This window comes from Silene latifolia, chromosome 1, assembly GCF_048544455.1.
Source record: "Silene latifolia isolate original U9 population chromosome 1, ASM4854445v1, whole genome shotgun sequence".
Classification (NCBI taxonomy): Eukaryota; Viridiplantae; Streptophyta; class Magnoliopsida; order Caryophyllales; family Caryophyllaceae; genus Silene; species Silene latifolia.
In genome coordinates this window covers 53,704,304-53,728,404 of record NC_133526.1, presented here as the reverse complement: position 1 = coordinate 53,728,404, position 24,101 = coordinate 53,704,304, and the positions used below count along the sequence as shown (strand labels likewise).

Sequence of the window (24,101 nt, the reverse complement as noted above, 5' to 3'; positions counted from 1 at the left end):
GCTTACCCCAGCATATTGGTTAGCATATTGTAAAATAGAAAATTTTTCTCCATTTTATAAAGAAAACTAACAATCTACTAATCGTAATCTGCCAATTACCAAACACTCAAACTAATTCTGCTAATTATAATATGGTAGTCAAACCTTCTAATAAAATCTGTCATTTATAATCTGCTTTTACAATCTGCTTATGCTGAAATTAATCCGCTGTTTACCAAATAGGGCCTTAAATGAAACATTTTAAATGAATTTTTTTTTACATTTATTTGATCAACTCTTCATTTTCATGATTTTTTAGTATCAAAAATAATTATTTTTAATGTTGTATTTTAGATTTTTTTAACTTTGATGAAGTTTGATCTCATTCCACCCAAAATTGAAACAAACACATGGTATGAGAAATCAAGTTTCAAACCCATACCACCCGGGTATGATTCCTGATTCCAAACCCATACCCACGCGCGAACCAAACACTCCCTAAGAATTAGTATTGAACGGGATACGTTGATATTAGTACTTAGAAGCGATTCACATAAATATCTAAAGTGCAACTGGATTGTATGCGCTATTTATTCTCTATCGAATTCTCTAAATTATATTGTTGTTGTTGAATTAAACCTTGAACTGGATTGTTAGGGTTGTTTAATAGTTAGGGTTGATTAAGAACGGGATTCGTTTTAATTGACTATTCGTAAGGAGAATTGGAATTTTACATTCACGATAGAGTAATCAAGATTAGTAATTGAAACCGTCTTACAATGATCAATTGTTATTGAGTGTGGATATATGCTTGGGTCTAAGACCTTTTAAACCATTTGAATTCATCTATTTCATTATTAGCTTAGTCTTAGTTCTTTAATAAATCAAACAAATCAAATCCCCCCCTAAACTGGTTACTTTACTCTATACTCTTAGACACTTTAACTGACTTAGTCCTTCCTTGTGAGTTCGACCCTTACTTTCGCTATATTACTGTTTTAGTAATTTAGTAAGTAAGTGATTATAAATTTACATTTGATAGGCATACGACTTTCAGCCCGTCAACAAATCACCCTACAAAAACAAGTTTTATACGACATCTTCATTAATTTTTCAATGCATTGCAACCGCAATTCATTTCCTTACAAGTAGGCAATTCTTGCCCTTTTGTTAAAATTGAAAACAAAACACTAGAATCCCACAAAAACTTTGTTTTCTTTACCTTTCCTATACAATAGAATTGGGTGTACATCAACTTTTTCCAAGGGCCTCAACAAAATTTCGACTTGTACAACAAAAATATTTTGAACAACCACAAACATTCAAATGAAAGATAAAAGGTGATGAGTGATGATGGTGTATAGAAAAAATATTGTCACGTACGGGAGATAATACTTGTATACAAAAACTCGTTCCAAGTATCTGGTAGACCCGGAAGACACCAATGGATACAATCCGCAAAGTTCTCTGGGTCAGCCTGCTGCTCGGGTGAGAGCATCTTTCCCTGGCGGATAGTGTAGACGGAAGTGTGGGCATCTTTCCGATATTCTGACAGGGTGGTGATGTTAAGGAAGTTGATGGGCACCCTCTTCATCGACTGTGACACGTTATGGGCCGCCACAAATAGGCGCTTGTCTGTTCCTACGTTGATTGGGATACTTGTGTTTAGTATTGGTGTCGTTTCCTTGGCGCATTTCACTCCGTCTGGGTTGTCCCAGTCCAAGCTCCTGCACAAATCAGGCCTTCTTATGTTAGAGTAAACGGTTTTACATTAAAAGTAAAGTAAATGAAGAATGGTATAAAGACGCAACATACTTGATATGAAGAGGAGACATGCTGCTGAAAAACACTTGGGTACGATTAGGATCAATGTTTTGGTCCACCCACTCAGACCATGTCCTCATTACCCTGCTGTAGGCTACTGGTCTCTCTACCTCATCATACTCGGTTGCGCCTTCGTCGAAAGCTCCTCGTCTACTCGATTAAACCCACAATCAAGAATAACTACAAACACCTCTATGATATGAAAAAGCCGAGTAAGTGATTAATTACTTACAGAACTTTGATTTGGAAGGTGTTCATCCACCAAATATAGGTGTTAAAGATAAGATAATCAACATCCTTCCAGTTGACAGCATGTTTTTGAATTGATTCAGGCATTATGATTCTGTTCATGATACTATGCATGTTTGGATCGTCAGAGTTTGACTCCACCAAGAATGGTGCCCAATAGAATTCCACTGTTGTATTATAATCCTGCAACCAGGCCACATTCATGCCACACATAAAGGTTTTATCTTTTCCCTTCAAATTTAAGCAAACTGCAAGTATCTGTATATATATCTACTAAAGTATCAACGAACTAGAGGTTTTACTTATCATCAGATTATCATCGTATGTGACAATGCCATATGACTAAAGTTAAAAAAAATGGTACCTAAAAAGAGTCACTGATTAGCATATGTTATCAGAGTGGGTGGGCAAGTTTGATTAACTTGCATTCTACTACTAACTGTTTGGTGAAAACTGAAAAGACCAATCCAAATATTAGGTCTCTTTCCTAAACAACCAGAATCAATGCACACTTTATTTTTGCTCCATAAATTTGCATCACTATTACAAAGTTGTGTTCGATACAACAAGACTTGTACTTTACAAATTATATTGATCGACTACTTGTACTTTACAATAATAACTAGCCAGCCATATAATTGGAATGCTTTGATGCAAACATATTGTTCCCCCAAATAGTTAAAATCCAACAACAATGATGACAAACTTCATCTAACTTTTTTTAAAAATTAATACCGAGTAATTGAGTATGGTCCAATTATCATGATTCCTCACTTTATCCATGAACTAACTTAAATTGGCTCACACAAAATACAATTACACTTTAAATGAATCAAATTTATCATGAGTCATCCTACAATTGACCACAAGAACTTAATCTCTCCCACTTATCATTTATTTGCCTTTAATTAGCATACTTTTCACAAAGAATATAAAAAAAAAACGTAAAAGACAAAAAATGAGAAAGGAACCTGAATTGTGAAGATATTGAGTGAACCAGACTTGATCAAAGTCTTTCTACCAGGAGGAACAACAGATTGTACAAAGCACACCATTGATTCCCATTGATTTCTATTCAATGAATCTCCCACAAACATCAATCTTTTCCCTCTTAACTTCTCAAGCAACAACTTTGGCTTAAACCTTCCAATATTTACACAAAAAGTAGAAAAAAATTATCACAATTCAAACTAAAATTACAAAAACAAAGTAAAAATTGCAATGCGTAAATTTATTTGAAAATACAAAATTTATAATCTTACTTGGGTAAATTGCAATCTCTAGGCTGCCATTTCCAGTGTTGATACATAGAATCCTTCCTTCCATTTCTCATGCAAGTAACTTGAGCAGTAAGAAACTCACATTCATCTTCTTTGTATAATGGGTGTGTCAAATTATCATATACCCATTGTCCTGTGAAAAGATCACAATCTTTTGGCGGCAATTCAATCGCTTCTTCATCGTCTTCTACATCTTCCTCGACTTCCTTGTTCTCTTCAATGGCCGCCATTGGAACTTCAGCTTCTTTCCCCTTTTCTATAACTATCTCAGCATTATTTTCAGAGTTATTTTTAACTTCTGCACTTTCCTCTGTTTTTTCTTCAGGAATTTCCTTTTCTTGAACAGGGTTTTCACTAATTTGAACAGGGTTTTCACTAATTTGAACAGGGTTTTCACTAATTGGAACTGGGTTTTCATTCATTCGAAGCGGGTTTTCTTCGGTTGGCTGTTTTTCTTGGATTTCTTGAGCTTTTTGACGATTAAATGGGAATTCAGCAATGGACTTAACATCCTCATTGTACATGAATAATGCAAAGAGAATGATCGTAAAAACGACCACAAAAACAGAAAGATTGTTGCTTTTCTTCTGTTTCATTGTTTCAGAAATCAGAAGAGGTGATAACTTTCGTCGCATAAGTTTCAAGAAAGACGAAGAAGTGATTACGATGACTTAAAAAGTCGAGAAAAAAAAACAGTGAAGATTAAAAGAAACAACAACAACAACAAAAAAGTGAAAAGCAAGAAAATGAAGAATATTAGGTTAGTTTTGAAATTATTTAATGGAGGGATGATATTGTTTGGTGAGATTAGGAGAATTGTCTATTTCAAAGAGGTTAAACATGTTCTACTCCCTCCATAGCTTAACTACTAACTTCAATGGAGCTGTGAAAAGTATGATTTAAGAGAGAGGGAGACATTGTGTAAGTTCTAAGCTTTCTTTTGCGATTTATTTGTAGAATCATATGGCCACTTTCGATATTTTTCTAAGTAAAAAGGTACTCACTCGCTCCCTATCATTTGTTTAAGATCTATAATTAGGCGTCTTGGTCAATTGTTTACCTTTTTTATATTAGGAATGTCTAACAATAAAAAGCTACTCACCCCCTCTTCCCTTAATCTTTGTGTCAAAATCAAAGATAACAAATGACCAAAATAGAGAGAATAACATATTGAGAAAAATAGAAATCTTTTTGTTTGTTATAGTGGGGATTAAAAAAAAGGGGTTTGTATACATTTTCTTGGCTATTTTATTTTTAATTTAATTCGGCTATACAAAAAGTAAGGATCTTTGTCATGGAGGGAATGGGAATTATAATCAATAAGGCCTTTTGATTTGGAACTTGAGGGAGTAGAAATCTCATGGCAAGAGTGAGTTGGAACTCTTTAACCATCATAAAGTTATGTTATATGCATAAATAATACTCTATAAAATAAAGGGATATTTTACATGGTACCCCTCAATTTTTCGATTTTCTACATGATACCCCTACACTTTTTAAAACATATATGGTACCCCTAATTGTTGTCATTATCACTAAGTGTACCCCTAAACTTTATTTTCCGTCAATTAAACTCAGTTTTAGGCGTTAAGTGATTACTTGGACGCGTTACCAAGCTTGTCATTTATCATCTCATGACATAAGGACTCTATTAGGCTCAATATCCATCTTTGGAAGTGATAATTTGGCAAGGAATCAATAAATTTTCCGTCAAAAATTTTTTAGCCCATATATATCAATAAATATTAGGATCGAGATGGATATTGAGCCTAATATAGTCCTTATGTCATGGGATAATAAATGACAAGTTTAATTTGGTTACGCGTCCAAGTCATCACCTAACGCCTAAAACTGAGTTTAATTTATGGAAAATAAAGTTTAGGGGTACACTTAGTGATAATGACAACAATTAGGGGTAACATGTATGTTTTAAAAAATGTAGGGGTACCATGTAGAAAGTCGAAAAATTGAGGGTACCATGTAGAATATCCCTAAAATAAATTTGTAGTGAATTCATTTAAAATGTTTCACTTAAATGAATAGTTAATATAGATTAAAAAAAGCTACTTATATAAATATACTCCCTCCTATTCTCAATAACTCTCCCTATTCATGGAGGGCACGAGAATTAAGGGTGAGAGTATTATATGGTAAAGTATTGTAGTAGGGGTAGGAGATTGGAGAGAGGGAATGTATTGTGTAATATTATTGTAGGGTGAGGTAATTAAAATAAGTATTGTTGTGGGGTAGGGTGATTAAAATAAGATAAAGTATGGCTATTGTGGAGTATTGTTATGGGGTGGGGTGATTAAAATAAGTGTAAAAGTTTGCCAAATAAGAAAATAGAGAGAGTATTGTGAATAGACAAAAAAAAAATAGAGAGAGTTATTGAGAATAGGAGGGAGTATGACATATCAGTACGCCATCATTCACCCTACTATCCTAACCAGACCATCCAAAAGGCAACCGTTATTACACAACCATAATCGTCGACCACCACCCGACCTATCTCGTCTTCCGCTAACCTAAATATCCAATAATCAATAAACATCATTCACCCTACTATCCTAACCAGACCATCCAAAAGGCAACCGTTATTACACAGCCATAATCGTCGACCACCACCCGACCTATCTAATTTTGAAAATATCCTTACACAACTTTCAATCGCTGAAAAAAAAGTTAGAAAATATACAAAACCAACTTGGTTCATTCCATGTAACGGTTTTAGAAGTTGCGCAGTTGAAATGGCTAAAAAAGCGTGATGCCCTACTTAACTATAAGCGCATCTATTGGCAACAAAAACAGTCGTATTAATAAAGCTAATTTTGGAGATAATAACACTAAGTATTTTCAAAATCATGCCACAATTAGACGTAGTAGAAATGGTATTAAGCAATTTATTAATAAGGATGGTGCTTTTTTTATTGACCAAGATCTCATTCAACAAGAAATATCGAATGAGTTCAAACTGAGGTTTACAAAGAATCAACTTTGTCATTTTGATAAAAATGAGGATTTTAAGTCTATTAGTGGATTAATAACGGATGAAGATAACAATTTTCTTACTAGTAAGAATAGTAAGGAAGAGGTTAAAGAAACTATTTTCAATTTAGCTACGGGTAAAAGCCTAGACTTGATGGCTTTCCCGCAGAATTTTTTCAAAAATATTTGGATATAGTAGGAAATTCTGTTACTAAAGCAGTTTTAGCATTTTTAGCATTTTTTTCATTCTGGTAAACTCCTTAAAGAAGTCAGTTATACTTTTATAGCATTAATCTCTAAAATTGATAATCCTCAATCAGCAAACCATTTTCGGCCAATTAGTCTTTGTTCAACAATTTATAAAATTATTTCGAAAATTTTATCAACTCGTCTCCGAAGTGTATTACATAAGGTTATGCATCCGTATCAAGGTGCTTTTATACCTAATCGGTTTATTCAAGATAATATCCTTCTAGCGCATGAGATCCTTAACTCTTTTAAGCGTAAAAAAGGTAAATGAGGATGGATTGCTATTAAACTTGATATGGAGAAAGCATATAATCGACTTGAATGGAACTTTATTGAAGAGACTTTTACGCAAATGGGTTTAATCCTACTTGGATTTCTTGGATTATGGAATGTATTAAAATTGTTTCTTTCTCGGTTCTTCTAAATGGAAGACCGGGAAACGTGTTCACATCTACTCAAGGTATTAGACAGGGAGATCCACTTTTGCCATATATTTTTATTATGTGTGCTGAAGTTTTAGCAAGATCTCTACAAAAGAATAGCGACGATCTTAGATCTAGTGATATTGGTATTAGAATTGGACCTGGATTGGAAAAAATTCCATTCCTGACTTTTGCGGATGACACTATCATTTTTGCTAAAGCCTCTAACTAGAGTTGGAGAACTATTAAATCTATTTTAGATAAATTTTGCACGATTTCTGGACAATTTGTTAATTTCGACAAATCGACTTTCCAGTGCACTAGAAATATTAACCGCTCACTTCGTGGGTCTTTTAGAGGTATTCTTGGTGTGAACGAAGAAACTCATTTGGGTAAGTACTTAGGTTGTCCTTTAATTGACGGCAGAGTGACTAAAAATATGTTTGAAAGTATTATTAATTCCTCATGCGCTCAATTATCGAAATGAAAAGCGAATTCTTTATCGCAAGTTGGTAGACTGGTTCTTGTTAATGCTAACCTTGCTGCGAAGGGAACCTTTCAAATGCAAAGTTTCCTCCTTCCCTCAAGTATCCATAACAGATTAGACAAAATTAATAGAGATTTTTTATGGAATAAGAATCCTTCACAGCGTTCTCCTAATTTAATTGGTTGGCATAAAGTTTGTTTACTAAAGTCTTTTGGCGGATTAGGAATAAAATCCTCTGAAGTGGCTAATAAAGCCCTTCAAATGAAACTTTTATGGAAAATTCTTATGGAAAAGGATAATATATGGGTCAAAGTGGTAACTAAGAAATATTTGAGAAATTGTTCACTTTTTGAACATAAGCCTAATTCAGTTTGCTCCAGGCAATGGCGTAAACTCATGAGTATTCGGGACATGTTTAGAAAGGGGTTGAGATGGCAGGTAGGTAATGGTAGCAATATCAAATTTTGGACTGATAAATGGGTTTTTTCTTATCCCCTTACTAGAAATATAGATGGTCATAATAACCTTGATTTAAATCTTTTGGTTAGAGATTTCATAACCACTGATAAACAATGGGATATCAGTAAGTTATCAGATATAGTAAATAATGATATTGTTAACCAGATAGTTAATATTCCATTGCCGCACAATAATATTCCAGATACCCTTCTTTGTGGGCTGTCTGTGGATGAAAATTTCTCGACCAAAACAGCGACATGGTTAGCACAAGGCTTGTTCCATAGAAATATTGACAAATGCGAATTTTACTGAATTTGGAAACTAAATGTTCCTCCAAAATTGAAATTTTTTCTTTGGAAGACTTGTGTAGATGATCTTCCTACGAAAAGTAGGTTTCTAAGAAATCATATAATTGTCTCACCTTAATGTGTTTTGTGCAACACAAATTCTCATTTGTGACGGCGATATCCGTCACAAACTTGTGACGGATACCGTTTCACTTGTGACAGATACCGTTTCACTTGTGATGGATACCGTTTTCTCTCACAAAATACCCATTGAGAGCTGAGTGTGAAGCACATGTGGGGTGCCATACCTTGTCCCCTCCTCCCCTTTTATGAGAGGTCGCAAGCTTGTGACGGGATTAACCCGTCATAAGCAAGACTAGCTGTTTGTGCAATCATCCAATTGAAGATAAAAATCATTTCTTTTTCAAGTGTTCCTTCATTGCATCAGTCATCCAAGACATGAATATCATTACCTTTAATAATTTTTTGGCAATATACGATAATATTGCAAGTCAGAGCTTTATAGAGAAACTTAATCATCTTAAAAGTTTAATTACAAAAGCCGATTTCATTAAGATTGTATTTATTTGGTGGAACGCATGGTTCCATAGAAATGACATTATTTTTAATGATGTTCATTTTAATATAAGCAAACTTATCCTTTTATGTAATAATAACATCAAGATTTGGAACGAGACTAGACATAAGGATCTTAACAATCCTGATAAAGACGTGTAAGTTAGAAATACTATTAGTAAGGAAGAAATTTGGTGGGAGAAACCTAAAAATGGGTTTCTAAAACTAAATTTTGACAGATCAAAAATAGATGGTAATAAAGTTGCTCCAGGATATGCTATAAGAGATCATAATGGTAAAGTCGTTTTGCTAAGAGCAAAAAAGTGCGGATCTAATAGTATTCTTGTTGCTGAAGCGCTCGCTTTAAAAGAAGGCACTTTAGCATCTAAATACTTAGGAATCTCGAAATTAATTGTAGAAGGTGATAATTTATGTGTTATCAACTCAATCCGTAGTACTTGGCAAATTCCTTGGGAAATTTCTAGCATTATCAAGGATGTAAAATTAGATCTTCAGTTCTTTGATGAAGTGATAATTAAGCATTGCTTTCGTGAAACCAACAAAGTTGGACATTCATGTCTAATTCTTTCAAGGTGGTTGAAAGTCGGTGGCTTCAACTTACTTCTATCACTCGAAAGGATAAGATAGGTTGGTTCTATTTAGGAGGATCAATCTAGTTTTATTACCTTATAAAAAAAATGTTTGCGAAAAGTGAAATCAAAGGAAGAGGCGACTGCCCAATCTAGTCCAACAATATATGCGAACGAAAGTACATGTAAATATGTAATGTCTTCTTGTATTTTGACCACTTGCCTACTTTACCCACTACTATTGTTATTGGTGTAGCTACTCTTTGATTCCAAGCCACGCAAGGTACTCTATCACAGCTTGTATCATAATCATGAAAACACAAGTTTTTGTTTTTCCAACAACAAAAACATATACTCATCCATACACAAATGTCTAATATATACTCCCTCGTATTCCCGATAATTGGCTTATTGTCCATTTTCGTCTATTCACATAATTGTCTCATTGTCTCTTTTTTGTAATGTTTTTTCTTACATAATGACTATACTACCCTTATTACTTTTCATTATTTACAACTCAACCCATCCTTAACCCATCCTATTAGTACTTTTCATTGTTCATTTCCGTCTATTCACTCACTTTCTTAATTCTTGTGTCATTTCAACAATGGAACAGTTATCGGAAATAGGAGGGAGTATATTGGGTTGACATTTTCTCGAAATTAGGCGATTAGCAACATAGGTTTGTCAATTGTCATTATTTAAGAGGCTTATAAACCAAACTTCTTATTATTGAATAAATGTTTATTGATTCATTAGTTTAGATTGCGTGCAATGAATGCGCAATATTTATAAAATTTTTATTTTTAGAAAAAAATAATTTTAACTATAAAATTAATCAAAAAAATTGGGTAATGTCATGAAATGTATATATTTTGAACAAAATTAATGAAATTGTTTATAAAATTTTGGGATATTCTACGGTGTACCCCGTGGTTTTCGGTTTTCTATGTTGTACCTCTCCTTTTTTATATTCTATGGTGTACCCCTAAACTCTATACATTAGTCTATACTATGACCTTATTTATTGTCTGTACTAACTTAGTTTCTTAAATGACCTATTAAATCGTCTATTTATCATTTCAATTACTCGATAACCTACTCATTTACTTATTAGTTCGCCGAATTACTCATTAGCCCAAGAAATAGTATTCGAAACTAACTAAAAGTTCAAAAAATCTCCATTATCATGTCATGAATCATAACAGATGTTTTTAATAGTAGTTGGTGCTTATTAAAAGTGATTTGTGATGTTTCTTATATAGAATAGTGATACAACATTAATAAGCCAGAATAAAGGTCAAAGTACAGTCGTTTGATAGTGATAAAGTTAATGGAGAGTTAAACGAGGTTTGGATAGAGAAATAAGTAAGAAGTTTAGGGGTATAATGTAGAATTAACAACAACAAAAAAAAGAGTTGTACAACATAGAAAACTGAAAAACTCAGGGGTACACCGTAGAATATCCCTTTATTAGCATATCTTTTAGTTACGATTTAGCATACAAAGAACGGATTTTTTATCACAAAAATCTTGAGACAAATTTTAAATAAGAGTATATCAAAATAGGAAAGTAAATAAGAGATTTTATCAAAATAAGAAATGTGTTTTAGGCGGGAAAACTTGAAATTTTTTCTATTCTTTTAGTATATAGGGGATGGAGGGGATGGATGAAATGTGTAACAATTTTCTATACTTGTTTGTATTTTATTACTGAGCGTAATATTAGGTCTCATGTAGTAAATTTTTATGAGGCTTGTTTATGGTTGTATAGATGTTTGTAGTACTCCCTCCAATTTAGACCAATGATTTTCATTGATTTAGGCCAGGTACACTTTTTAAGAAATGTAGAAAAATAGGAGTATTTTTGGAATCTTATAAGTGGTGTAGTTGACCTTTAATGTAAGAGCATGTATAATAGAGAGGATTGACCCTTCTCTTAGCACTCTCTTTCTTATAAGAGGAGGTCATCTCTATTGTGGAACACATATGGATCATCCTCATAGAAAGAGGATGAGCACCACTTCCTCTAATTTTAGAAATTGTAGAACTTTATTTGGTCCTTGTACCAACTATCCACTAATTATTTTCCATGTGGGGTGTTAACTAATTTATTTTTTAGTTTATAAAATATTAAAGTATAATTTATGCTATGGAGGAAGTGTTACAGGATTCTCTCTATTGTGAGAAAATATAGAAGAAGATTGTAGGACGAGGATGCAGATGCTAGAAAATAAGGTAGATAATAGACTAAATGAGGTGTCAAATAAAGAGAGGAAGAAAGAAAAAATAAGAGGACGATTTCCTCCTCTATACTGTATTATGTATTGTCACAACCACAAAGTCTCTAAAAAGGTGATTAAGCTATTATAAAGCATTCATATCATTACACAAAAAACACGAATAATCCGTATAAGGTTTCTGGGGGCAAACTCGATCAGATCCAACAAAAAGCGAGTCAATGATAATTCTCCAAATAAGAATCTTCCAAGTTTGAGGTCTTGAAAAAAGCCAAAGTTTCTTTTTTACAAAATACTTTAGTCAAAGTATTAATTCTACCCGCATCCTTTGTCGTTCTAAACTTAACAAGGTGTTCATTAAGACTGATAGCATATCCATTTTTCACTGAGTATTCGCCAGAAGAAGAATGAGACCAGAAAACAGAGTCATACTCAGTATATTCACAGTTATTACCCATTATACCTAATTTTATTGAGACCATCCATAACAATGAATATTCACACATCTTCTGCAATACCCGGATCTTTTGAAAATTATAAAGGAACCTTAGGATGTGTGAGAGGACCCTTAGACTTGAAAAGAGGCTACTTGTGAGTGAGGTATGACCGTGTAGTAGACCAAGTGTAACCTATACTAGACCTAGTGAGTGCACAGTGGACCGAGTAAGTGGAACTCAGCCGAGTACGAGTAGTACTCGATCGAGTGAGTGACACTCTGTAATACTAAGGATTTTATAAGCTGGTACTCGACTGAGTATGGCCTACTCGGTCGAGTAGTGTGTGTTGTGTAGTCTGTTTGGCTACTGCCGAGGAACTATCGGCCGAGTATACTGAATACTCGACCGAGTAGAGGATACTCGGCCGAGTATACTCTATACTCGACCGAGTATCCGGTCTGGCGAGTAATATTTCAGCGATTTGATTCGGGAGTAATTAGGGCGTTATATAATTTCGATAATCAGTTTCTAAACACTATTTACAAAACCTAATCAACGTACGACGCTCTAATCACTCCGAATCTCTCCTCTGTGTGTGTGTGTACTATCATAGCAATCGTATTCAATCCTTCATTCTTCTGTTGGTAAGTCTTTATCCCCATGTTTGTTGGTGATTATTCTAGGGTTTGTCTTTAATCATGAATTGGGGGAAATGGGGTTTTGCAATTAGTAATTGTGTTATGTGATTATTGTTTAGGCGAAAACTTCGTAGAGGAGCCATTCTAGTTGCTTGATTCTCTTCACTGTTGTTGTTGTTGCTAAGGTAGGGTTTCCCTACTCAGATACTGTTAATTGATTTAAGATGTGATTGTATTGTGTATGCCTGTTTTTGCTGATCATCGGAGTGTTAGTGTTGTCGTGGTGGTTGTGTTGTTGTTGTGTTGGTTGTGGTGGAGTCACTTGCGGGAGTGGCTTCACGCCCTAGTTCGCCCTCCGTGGAACCCGTCACGGGAGGGGGTGTGAACATGCATTAAGGGACAGGGTTATCGCTCGTTGATGAGCGGGATTTTGGTGGGGATTGGCTGCAGTCCTCCACTGGTGGCGTGGACTACCTGTTGCGATGGGTAGTCTGGCTGGGCTACACACTTCGGTATGTAGTCGATTACTGTGTGAGATCGGGAGACTGGGGATGGAGGATGATCAACTGGTTACTTGTGCCTTGTCTTATTTTAATTCAGCAGTACTGACCCCGTTGTTGTTTTGTAAAATCTGCGGTGATCTATTCGGGGATGGTGAGCAGGCTGTGACAGGTAATACATTTGGTGAGCTTGGGGCAGTCATGGGAGAGTCGTCACGCCAGATTTAGTACCACCATCATGAGTCTTAGCATTTGTTTTGTAATTGATAGCATTTGGATTTACATTATTGTATTTTGGAACATTGTAACTTTTAATACTTTACCGTATCTTAATATATATGTTTGGGACTGTTGCTTTTGATATGTACTAACCTCGGGCAACCGAGATGGTAACAGCCTTTCATGCTGGGGTAGTCCTGGTAAGGTACCTTGGTATGAGAGGGTTTTACAAAGTGGTATCAGAGCCGACGATTTCGGCACCTAAAACAAATGAACCCAATGAACTTAGGGAGTCTAAATAAAATGAACTCGGGGAGAGGTGTTTGGAGCTACCACAAGGACTCGAGAGATGTCCCGGAGTCGCAATATGGCCCTCACGAACTTAAGCCAGTCACAGGGGGAATATGTTGAGTGTTTGTTTAATATATGTGTGTGGTATGTCAAAGTTGAATGGTTGGAACATGTGGTAGGAGGTGTAATGTGTGAAATTCGAGAAGGATATTGAGAATTGGTAGAAAGGCGAGATGAAATTGTTATGTGACATCTTTGGAAACGGTTTGGCATGAAAATGATTGGCATGATACGTGTTTATTATGTGGCATTCAGATTTATAACGTAATGTGTTTGATTTTTGGGTAGAAAGCATGATAGGATGTATTCCTCACTGTTTATAGCTCGTTTTGGCATGACTCGGCCGAGCAGGGCAGGTACTCGACCGAGTAACCAGACACTCGATCGAGTGTTGTTTGGCAGTGAGTAGCAATGGCTACTGGATGAGTTTACTCGACCGAGTACTTAGGTGTACTTGACCGAGTAGCTAGGGCATACTCGGCCGAGTATGGTTTATACTCGACCGAGTATGTTTCTTGTGAATTTGACGTTGGCTACTGGAGTGGATTACTCGACCGAGTATCAGTGATACTCGACCGAGTAGTCCTTACTCGACCGAGTATTGCTGCATACTCGGCCGAGTGCTTCTTTGGCGGAGGGTCATTACATTTTGAGCCGTAGGCTTTTGTGCTTACGTTTCTTTACTTCTTATCAGCTCAAAATGCCGCCAAAAAGAACTGTCACGCAAATTCAAGCTTCTGAGATGACCATAGATGAGATTGCTCGTATGATCGAGCAACAAGAGGCCCTTCTTGAGGCTCTCAAGAACGTGGGAAAGAGGGCGGAGAAACCTGTGGATGCTACCCAACTTAGCATCATCATCGCCCGCTTTAACCCACCTACCTATGAGGGCGTTGGGGAACCTAAGTTGCTCGAGAACTGGCATTGTGAGATGGAAAGTCTCATGGAAGTGGTCAAGTGTCCGCAAGACATGATAGTCGAGCAGGTAGTGTACTACCTGAGGGGCGAGGCCTCTGTTTGGTGGAAAAATGTCAAAGAGGACGCCAGAGTGTACTACCAGGCTGAGGGTTTAGGGGCTATACCATGGTCGGGTCTGAAGAGTGCTATGAGGGAGTAGTTTGTGCTGGAGCATATCCGTCACAAGTTGAGAACTGAGTTCGATTCCTTCACTATGACCGATGATATGACCGTCACAGAGTACTATCACCGGTTCCTTGAGTTGTCTCGTTATGCTGAGGACATTTCAGCTAGGGCAGAGGGGTTTGGCTCTTCACTTTGAGAGAGGTTTGTCAGCTAAGATCTGAACCGTTTACCAGCTGGAGTCATCACTGATCTTAAGGACGTGTATCTGAGGGCTGGTCAAGCTGAGAGAATGGTAGATCTCTCAAAAGAAGCTACAGAGAGGACTGCTGCTGAGAAAGGAAAGGCTGATAGTGGGAACAACAATCAGTCGGGTAACAAGAAGGGCAACTTCAACCAAGCCAAGGCTTTTTCTGGTGGGGCTGGTTTCTCTGGAGGATCTCGAGGATGGGGTAGAGGTGGTGGTCGGAGTGTGAGTGACAACTCCAACCTGTCATGCTATAACTGTGGTGGCATAAGCCACAAGTGGCGAGACTGCACGGGTGAGTGCCAAGACTGGAGTTGGCTCGGGAACTTTTCAGGGGAACTTCTCACAGGGTCCGAGTCAGAGCTTTGCTAGTAATTGGCAGGGTGGATCATGGGGTAACCGTGGTGGACACAGCAAAAATGGCGATTTTAACCGCAACAGTGGAGGATCATATCAGCGCCCGAACAACATCGTCACCCAGGATTCGGCAGCCAAGCCGAGTACTTCTAATGCTTTGGTTCAAGGGGAGGCCAGAAAAGCAGCGGGAAGCTCTTCATGATGGGTAAGAAAGAAGCTCAGAACGATGCACATGTAGTTACCGGTACCTTTCTTGTTCATAATGTACCGTCTTTTGTTTTGTTTGACTCGGGGGCAACACACTCTTTTGTGTCTAGGAGTCATGTTTTGTCTATGGGTTTAGGGCAGTTTGAGCTGGTAAAGGATGATGTGTTTATACCTTCTGGGGAGTCAGTGTCATATGTTAAGTTGTATAAGGGAGTGTCTATGTTGGTTGGAGGGGTAGATTTACCGGTATACCTGCTAGAGTTTCCTATGGATGGGTTTGAGGTGATTGTCGGGATGGATTGGTTGGGTAAGTATGATGCCAAGATAGATTGTCGGCAAAAGAAAGTGTCTTTAAGGGGTCCTAAGGGTATAAGGGTGTCTTATAAGGGGTTTGTTGTGAAACCTAAGTGTAAGTTTATAGCGGTAATGACCTTAAAGTCATGCTTGAGGAAGAAGTGTCCTTTAATTCTTTGTCAAGTGAGAGATCGTCGAATAGAGCCACAGACAGCTACTGATATACCTATGGTGGGAGAGTTTGATGATGTTTTTCCTGAAGAGATACCGGAATTGCCGCCAAAGAGAGATGTTGACTTCAACGTGGAGCTTAAACTGGGAACGGGCCCTATATCTAACGCACCATATCGTATGGTTCCTAAGGAACTAGCTGAGTTGAAGAAACAGTTACATGAGCTGTTAGACAAGGGATATATCCGGCTAAGTGTGTCACCTTGGGGAGCTCCAGTTTTGTTTGTAAAGAAGAAAGATGGGAGTATGAGGCTGTGAATCGACTACAGGGAGCTTAACCGTGTCACAGTGAAGAACAAGTATCCTTTGCCTAGGATTGATGACTTGTTTGATCAGTTGAGTGGAGCAGGTGTGTTCTCTAAGATCGATTTGAGGTCGGGTTATCACCAGTTGAGGATATCTGATGAGGATATTCCAAAGACAGCTTTCCGGTCCCGTTATGGCCACTATGAATATGTGGTAATGCCTTTTGGTTTGACTAATGCACCAGTAGCTTTCATGGATCTGATGAATCGGATTTTCAGTCCGTTTTTGGATAAGTTTGTGGTTGTCTTCATTGATGACATCTTAGTCTACTCTAAGACTAAGGATGAACATGAGGAGCACCTAAGAATCGTTTTGCAGACTCTGAGAGAGAACCAACTTTATGCCAAGTTATCAAAGTGTGAGTTCTGGTTAAAAGAGGTGGCTTTTCTGGGTCATGTCATATCTAAGAAGGGAGTATCTGTGGATCCTAGCAAGATTGAGGCTGTGACCAAGTGGGAATCACCGAAGAGTGTTACTGAGGTTCGGAGTTTCTTGGGCCTTGCTGGCTACTACAGGAGGTTCGTAAAAGACTTTTCCACCATAGCATGGCCTATGACTTCTTTGATGAGGAAAGAGACTAGATTTGTTTGGGATGAGAGTTGTGAGACGTCATTCCAGACCTTAAAGGAGCGTTTGACCATAGCTCATATTCTAGCTTTGCCAGAGGGATGTGAGAACTTTGAAGTATATACCGATGCTTCAAAGAATGGTCTAGGTTATGTTGATGCAGGAAGAGAAGGTTATAGCGTATGCTTCGAGGCAGCTGAAGCCATATAAGGAGAACTACCCTACTCATGATCTAGAATTGGGTGCAATTGTTTTTGCTCTTAAGATTTGGAGGCACTACCTTTATGGGGAACCTTTAAGGTGTTTTTAGATCATAAGAGTCTGAAGTATATCTACACTCAGAAGGAGCTTAATATGAGACAGAGACGATGGATGGAGCTGATCGGGGACTTCGATATGGAGATCATCTATCACGAGTGTAAGGCTAATGTGGTTGTAGATGCTCTGAGTAGGAAGAGCGTTCATTCTCTATGTACAACTATGTCTTTGCTGAAGCTAAGAGATGGGATGTCTAAGATGGGGATCTTTATGATAAGTAAAGGGGATGCCATCGGGGATTTAACGATCGAGCCGGATTTGTATGAGAACATCACGAGTAAGCAAGAGTTTGATCCTAAGATCCAAGAGTGGAAGTATAGAGTGGAGAGTGGCACATTTTCTAGGTTTTCTATCCACACAGATGAGAGTGTTCGTTTTGATGGGAGATGGTGTGTTCCTGAGGATGTAGATTTGAGGAGAGTGATCCTAACAGAGGCTCATTGCACTCCTTATTCGGTTCACCCAGGTGGTGATAAGCTGTATAAAGACCTTAAGAAGACTTTCTGGTGGCCAAACATGAAGAGAGATGTAGCTGAGTTCGTGGCTAGGTGTTTGACCTGTCAGAGGGTCAAGGGTGAGCAGCGGAGACCACAAGGTAAGATTAAATCCTTGGAGGTACCTGAGTGGAAGTGGGAGTTGATTTCTATGGACTTTGTGGTTGGGTTACCTAGGTCGCAGCAAGGTAATAACATGATCTAGGTAATTGTTGATCGGTTGACAAACTCAGCTCATTTTGTTCCTATGAAGGATACTTGGTCCAAGATGCAGCTGGCCTTGGGTTATAGGAGACATGTGGTTCGGTTACATGGTATACCTAAGGATATAGTGTCGGATCGTGATGCGAGGTTTATATCCAAGTTTTGACAAGAACTGCAGGAATTGATGGGTACTACCTTGAAGATGAGCACCGCTTTTCATCCTGCAACTGATGGTCAGACTGAGAGGACTATCAAGACCTTGGAGGACATATTGAGAGCATGTGCTATGGAGTTTGGGGGAAGCTGGGAGGACAGGCTTGATCTGATCGAGTTTTCGTACAATAACAGTTATCATACCAGTATCGGGATGGCACCTTTTGAGACTTTGTATGGTCGGAAGTGCCAAGTCCAGTTTGTTGGGACGACAGTTCAGAGGCAGTGGTTTTAGGACCACAACTGGTGCAGGATATGGTTGAGCAGGTTCAGTTAATTCGTCAAAAGATGAAAGCAGCTCAAGATCGTCAAAAGAGTTATGCCGACTTGCACCGCAGAGACATAGAGTTCGCAGTAGGTGACAAGGTCCTTTTGAAAGTGTCACATATGCGAGGAGTGATGAGATTTGGAAAGAAAGGTAAGCTGAGCCAGAAGTTTATAGGTCCTTATGAGATTTTGGATCGCATAGGCGAGGTAGCCTACAGGTTAGCCTTGCCACCAGCTTTGGATAGAGTCCACAATGTCTTTCATGTTTCACAGCTCCGGAAGTATGTGAGTGACCCGTCGCATGTACTTGAGGTTGATAATATCGAGCTTGATGAGTCCTTGTCCTATGCTGAGGTTCCTAAGGAGATCCTAGACCGCAAAGTGCGCAAGACAAGGAATGGTGAGACAGTTTTACTCAAGGTACTTTGATCCAATCATAATGTGGAAGAGGCCACATGGGAACCAGAGGAGGCTATGCGAGAGCGTTTTCCTAAACTTTTTGATCAGGTATGGTTGGTTACAGGGACGTAACCGTTGTCTTTTTATGGGGGTAGGAGATGGTCGCATGTGTGTTTTTGGGGTAGTTTGAGTCGGGTTAGTTAGGTTTTGTGATGTTTTGTGCTAGTATATTGTTGGTATGTTATGTCGGGAGGTCGTTTTGTTGTCTTTGTTTTGGGTAGAGTGTGAACTTCGGGGACGAAGTTCTTTTTAAAGGGGGAAGACTCTAATACTCCGGATTTTATGGGCTGGTACTCGACCGAGGATGGCCTACTCGGTCGAGTAGTGTGTGTTGTGTAGTCTGTTTGGCTACTGCCGAGGAACACTCGGTCGTGTATACTGAATACTCGACCGAGTATACTGAATACTCGACCGAGTAGAGGATATACTCGACCGAGTATCCGATCTGGCGAGTAATATTTCAGCGGTTTGATTCGGGAGTAATTAGGGTGTTATATAATTTCGATAATCAGTTTCTAAACACTATTTATAAAACCTAATCAACGTACGACGCTCTAATCACTCTGAATCTCTTCTCTGTGTGTCGAATATCATAGCAATCGTATTCAATCCTTCATTCTTCTGTCGGTAAGTTTTTATCCCCATGTTTGTTGGTGATTATTCTAGGGTTTGTCTTTAATCATGAATTGGGGGAAATAAGGTTTTGCAATTAGTAATTGTGTTATGTGATTATTGTTTAGGCGAAGACTTCGTAAATGAGCCATTCTAGTTGCTTGATTCTCTGTACTGCTGTTGTTGCTAAGGTAGGGTTTCCCTACTCAGTTACTGTTATTTGATTTAAGATGTGATTGTATTGTGTATGCCTGTTTCTGCTGATCATCGGAGTGTTGGTGTTGTGGTGGTGGTTGTGATGATGTTGTGTTGGTTGTGGTGGACTCACTTGCGGGAGTGGCTTCACGCCCTAGTTCGCCCTCCGTGGAACCAGTCATGGGAGGGGATGTGCACATTAAGGGACAGGGTTATCGCTCGTTGATGAGCGGGATTTTGGTGGGGATTGGCTGCATGCGGTCCCCCACTGGCGGCGTGGACTACCTGTTGCGATTGGTAGTCTGGCAGGGCTACACACTTCGGTGTGTAGTCGGTTACTGTGTGAGATCGGGAGACTGGGGATGGAGGATGATCAGCTGGTTACTTGTGCCTTGTCTTATTTTAGTTGAGCAGTATTGACCCCGTTGTTGTTTTGTAAAATCTGCGGTGATCCATTCGGGGATGGTGAGCAGGCTGTGACAGGTAATGCATTTGGTGAGCTTGGGGCGGTCATGGGAGAGTCGTCACGCCAGATTTAGTACCACCATCATGAGTCTTAGCATTTGTTTTGTAATTGATAGCATGTCGATTTACATTATTGGATTTTGGAACATTGTAACTTTTAATACTTTACCGTATCTTAATAAATGTGTTTGGGACTGTTGCTTTTGATATGTACTAACCTCGGGCAACCGAGATGGTAACAACCTTTCATGCTGGGGTAGTCCTGGTAAGGTACCTTGGTATGAGGGGGTGTTACACACTCGGCCGAGTACGAATAGTACTCGACCGGCATTTGGCCGATTGGACTTAGCACTCGACCGAGTGCAGCTCGCCAGTAGGCGATATAACCTATGCTCGGGATCTTTTCCACCTAACCCTAAATCATTCCTCCCTTCTTTATAAAGCCTCAAAACCTTCTCCCCTCTCTCTAAAACTCCCTTAAACCTTCCTCTATTGATTCTAAGCTTGTATTTGAAGATGTTTTACCCTTTTTTCTTCTTCCTTTCACCTTGTGAGTAAGATCTACCTTTTCTCTTTCTTTTGTTTTAACCCTAACTTTTGGGTGTTTTATGGGAGTTATTAATTAATGATGATTATTAGTAATATGGGCAATTAAAGGGATAATAAGGGGTTTTGTATTATATAAGTATATAGGATGTATTGTAATGGTTGTTATGTGATTCTTGTCGGATGAGACGTTTTTATGGGATGGGATCTTGCTTGTTTCGAGTAGCTTACGAAGTATGCTAAAAGGTAGACTTTTCTTGTAATACTTCGTATTTAATAACTATATAATAATAATATTTTATTATATTTAGCAAGTTATGTTGAGATGGAATAATAAAATATTAATAAGCCACATGTATATATACCCCCCTTATCCACCCATACTACCTTATCCCATTTCATTTACATTTCCCACCACACAAAATTAGAGAGAATCCTAGAGAGAAAGAGGAGACAAAAGAGAAGAAAATGAAGATCGCCTTTTGTACCTCCGCCTTGAGATCGTAAGGTAAATCGTCTTATACTAACCTTTATATTATTTTATTCATACCATTGACCCGTCCCGAGCATGACCCACCTCTGACCCGTCTTTGACCACTATAGGGGCGGCCGTTGACCACCATAATAAGGTTTGACCGAGTAGAGAAATAGATATCATTGGGGGCTTTTTATCGCGGGTTAGGGCGGCTGTTTTAAGGTCGTTTTGGGTCGGCTTGGGTCTGGGTTTTGGGTGCTTATTGTCGAGAGTGTTGAGGGGAGTTGAGGGGTGGTCACAGTTGGTGACTAGGGTGGCTGTGGTGGCCGGAATTCGGGGTAGAAGGAAGGTGTACAGACGAGGTGTTTGTTGTTGTTGCATCATTGTTTGTTGTTGCTGCTGTCGTGTTGTGTTAGTGGCTGCCGCTGGTTGCCCCGTCGGGGTGGGTGACCACTGGACCCACCGTGGTCAGGGGTGGTGGTCGCCCCGGTGAGGGTGGCTGCTTTGGGGTTGGTTGCGGGTTGTGTGTGTAGGTGTGTGTGTGGTTGTTGCGGGTGGTGTTGTTGGTATCGGGTCTTGTTGGTGGTGGTCGTGGGTGGCTACTGCTGGCCGTGGCCACCACGGATAGTGGTGGTGGTCCACGGTGGCAGCGGAGGTGGTGTAGTGGGGGCTTGGGTGAGTCGGGTTTTTGGGTAGTGTATAAGACGGGTTTAGTTTAGTCGTATTTGTATAAATAGAATAGTATATTTATACATATTTATATACATATTAAATTGGTATATTTATACGTATTTGTATTATTATCGTATTTTAGGAAATGGGTTTTGTGAGACGGTTTTACGAGACCGACCTAGCTTGTGTGACGGATTGCTTATGCGGATTTGCAGTGAGGTGGGTTTATCCTACTCAGTTTCATTGTCGTATTTATTTACAAAATGAGTCTTTTATCATTCATTTGTATTGAGTGAGTCGGTAATTGACATGTTATATGGTATACCGTATTTGTTGTGTTGTCTTGTATGTCGGAGGACATGGTGGTTTGACTGGTTACTTATTTTGGAGACATAAGACAGTTGGAAGACCGTCTTGCGCTTAAGTCGCTTCTTGAAGCTTCCCACTCCAAGAGGGATGTGCACATTAATGGCTTGAGTTACGGAGGGACTCGTGTGGTTGAGGCACGACGTCTGGTAGGGGATCCGGTTGGCTTCCGGACCCGGTACGTCTGGGCGTGTCCCGGTACCTGTTTGTGATTGTTGGTATGTATGGGCGTGTCCTGGTACCAGTGTGGTTATCGGTATGTCTGGGCGTGTCCCGGTACCAGTGTGGTTGTCGGTATGTCTGGGCGTGTCCCGGTACCGTGGTGGTGGTTGTTGATGGTGGTTCATTCATATCATAGTCATGTTGTATGTTCACACACTCGAGTCGAGTCGCACTTTATTTATTTATTAAAGCCGACGTTTGTTGTGTCTGTGTAATTGTCACCTATCTCTTTTGGGGTGGCATGTGTCGATCCATATGATATCCTTTGGTCATATGGGGAGCAGGTTAAGTTCAGGTTGTTTGGATAGCACGCGGGAGACGGGACGAGCTTGATGAGTCACGAGACGAGTCTAGTTGGCTAGAAGAGTATAGATGTTATGAGTTGTACTTTCATTCATTTGTTTACATTTATGTAATTCATTAAACATTACATTAATAAAATATTCTTTGATTGAAGTTTTGAAATCCTACATCGGGAAACCGAGATGGTAACGCTCCAATTATCTAGGCCGGATAGTTGGGGTGTTACATTTCCCTACGTACTCGGTTTTAATAATATGGATGATTGTATGTGTCATAAATATTAGTAATCTCATATTTAATGGGTAATTTTCATTAGTCCCATAACATTGATTGGAATTGCATCCTCACATGATAACGGGTGATTATCATCGGTTTCATATTGTTGGTAGAGTTGCATTATAACATGATAGAGTGATGTGGTGTCGTAAAACACCAGGTCGATTGTCGGTACTCGTATTCATAGCTTGTTTGGCATATGGTATTGCATATTGTATTACATGTGGTGGATGGTGGATGTTGGCCTGGATGTCGTTGGTGGGGTTGTGATTATGTTGTATTGTTGTTGAGGAGACGTAAAGCAATTCAGAGACCGTCTTACACTTGGGTCGTCTCTTGGAGCTTTCCACTCCAAGAGAGACGTGCACGTTAATGGCTTGAGTTTTGGAGGGACTCATGTGGTGCCACGACGTCTGGAAGGGGTCCGGTTAGCGCCCGGGCTCGATACCACGGGTGTGTTCCGAGTACCTGTTTTTACGGGCTGCAGTCCGGCTATTTGGTGGGCGGTGCTGCGGTGCCGCCACCGGGTTGTTTGGTACCCTAGGTGTGTCCCCGGTACCGGGGAGGTGGTTTTGGAGGTTGTATGATTTACTCTTGTATTTCATTGCATATTCATATTCGCATGTCATTTCATCAGTATTTGTATTATTGGAACTGACGTGTGTTGGTTGCGTGTAAATTGTCACCTGCTTTAATTAGGGTGGCCTTGTAGACACCTCAAAATGTCTACCGGCCTTTGAACACCCGATGATGAGGCCCTTATTTTTTTCGGAATGAAACTTACTTGAACTTAATACAAGGTTATTTATGCTCAAAATATCCCAAGAACAACCACTTTATTACCCAGTCCACATCGACAACTTACTACATGCTTAGCCTCTTTTAATTGATTATGCGAGTAATATTTTATGTTGACGGCATAAAACCGTAAACAATGCTGGGAAGTTATACAT

At 38.9% G+C, this 24,101-nt stretch overlaps 1 protein-coding gene across 1 annotated transcript; it reads right to left on the bottom strand.

Moving 5' to 3' along the window:
* Positions 1-1,054: 1,054 nt before the first annotated feature.
* Positions 1,055-4,202, bottom strand: LOC141605598 (xylan O-acetyltransferase 1-like). The gene is made up of 5 exons (XM_074424439.1): positions 3,315-4,202; positions 3,024-3,195; positions 2,036-2,235; positions 1,795-1,953; positions 1,055-1,706 (listed from the first exon to the last, which is right to left on the bottom strand). Exons 1-5 carry the CDS (start codon positions 3,965-3,967, stop codon positions 1,355-1,357), a joined length of 1,536 nt encoding a protein of 511 aa, XP_074280540.1. The 5' UTR covers positions 3,968-4,202; the 3' UTR covers positions 1,055-1,354.
* Positions 4,203-24,101: the final 19,899 nt, after the last annotated feature.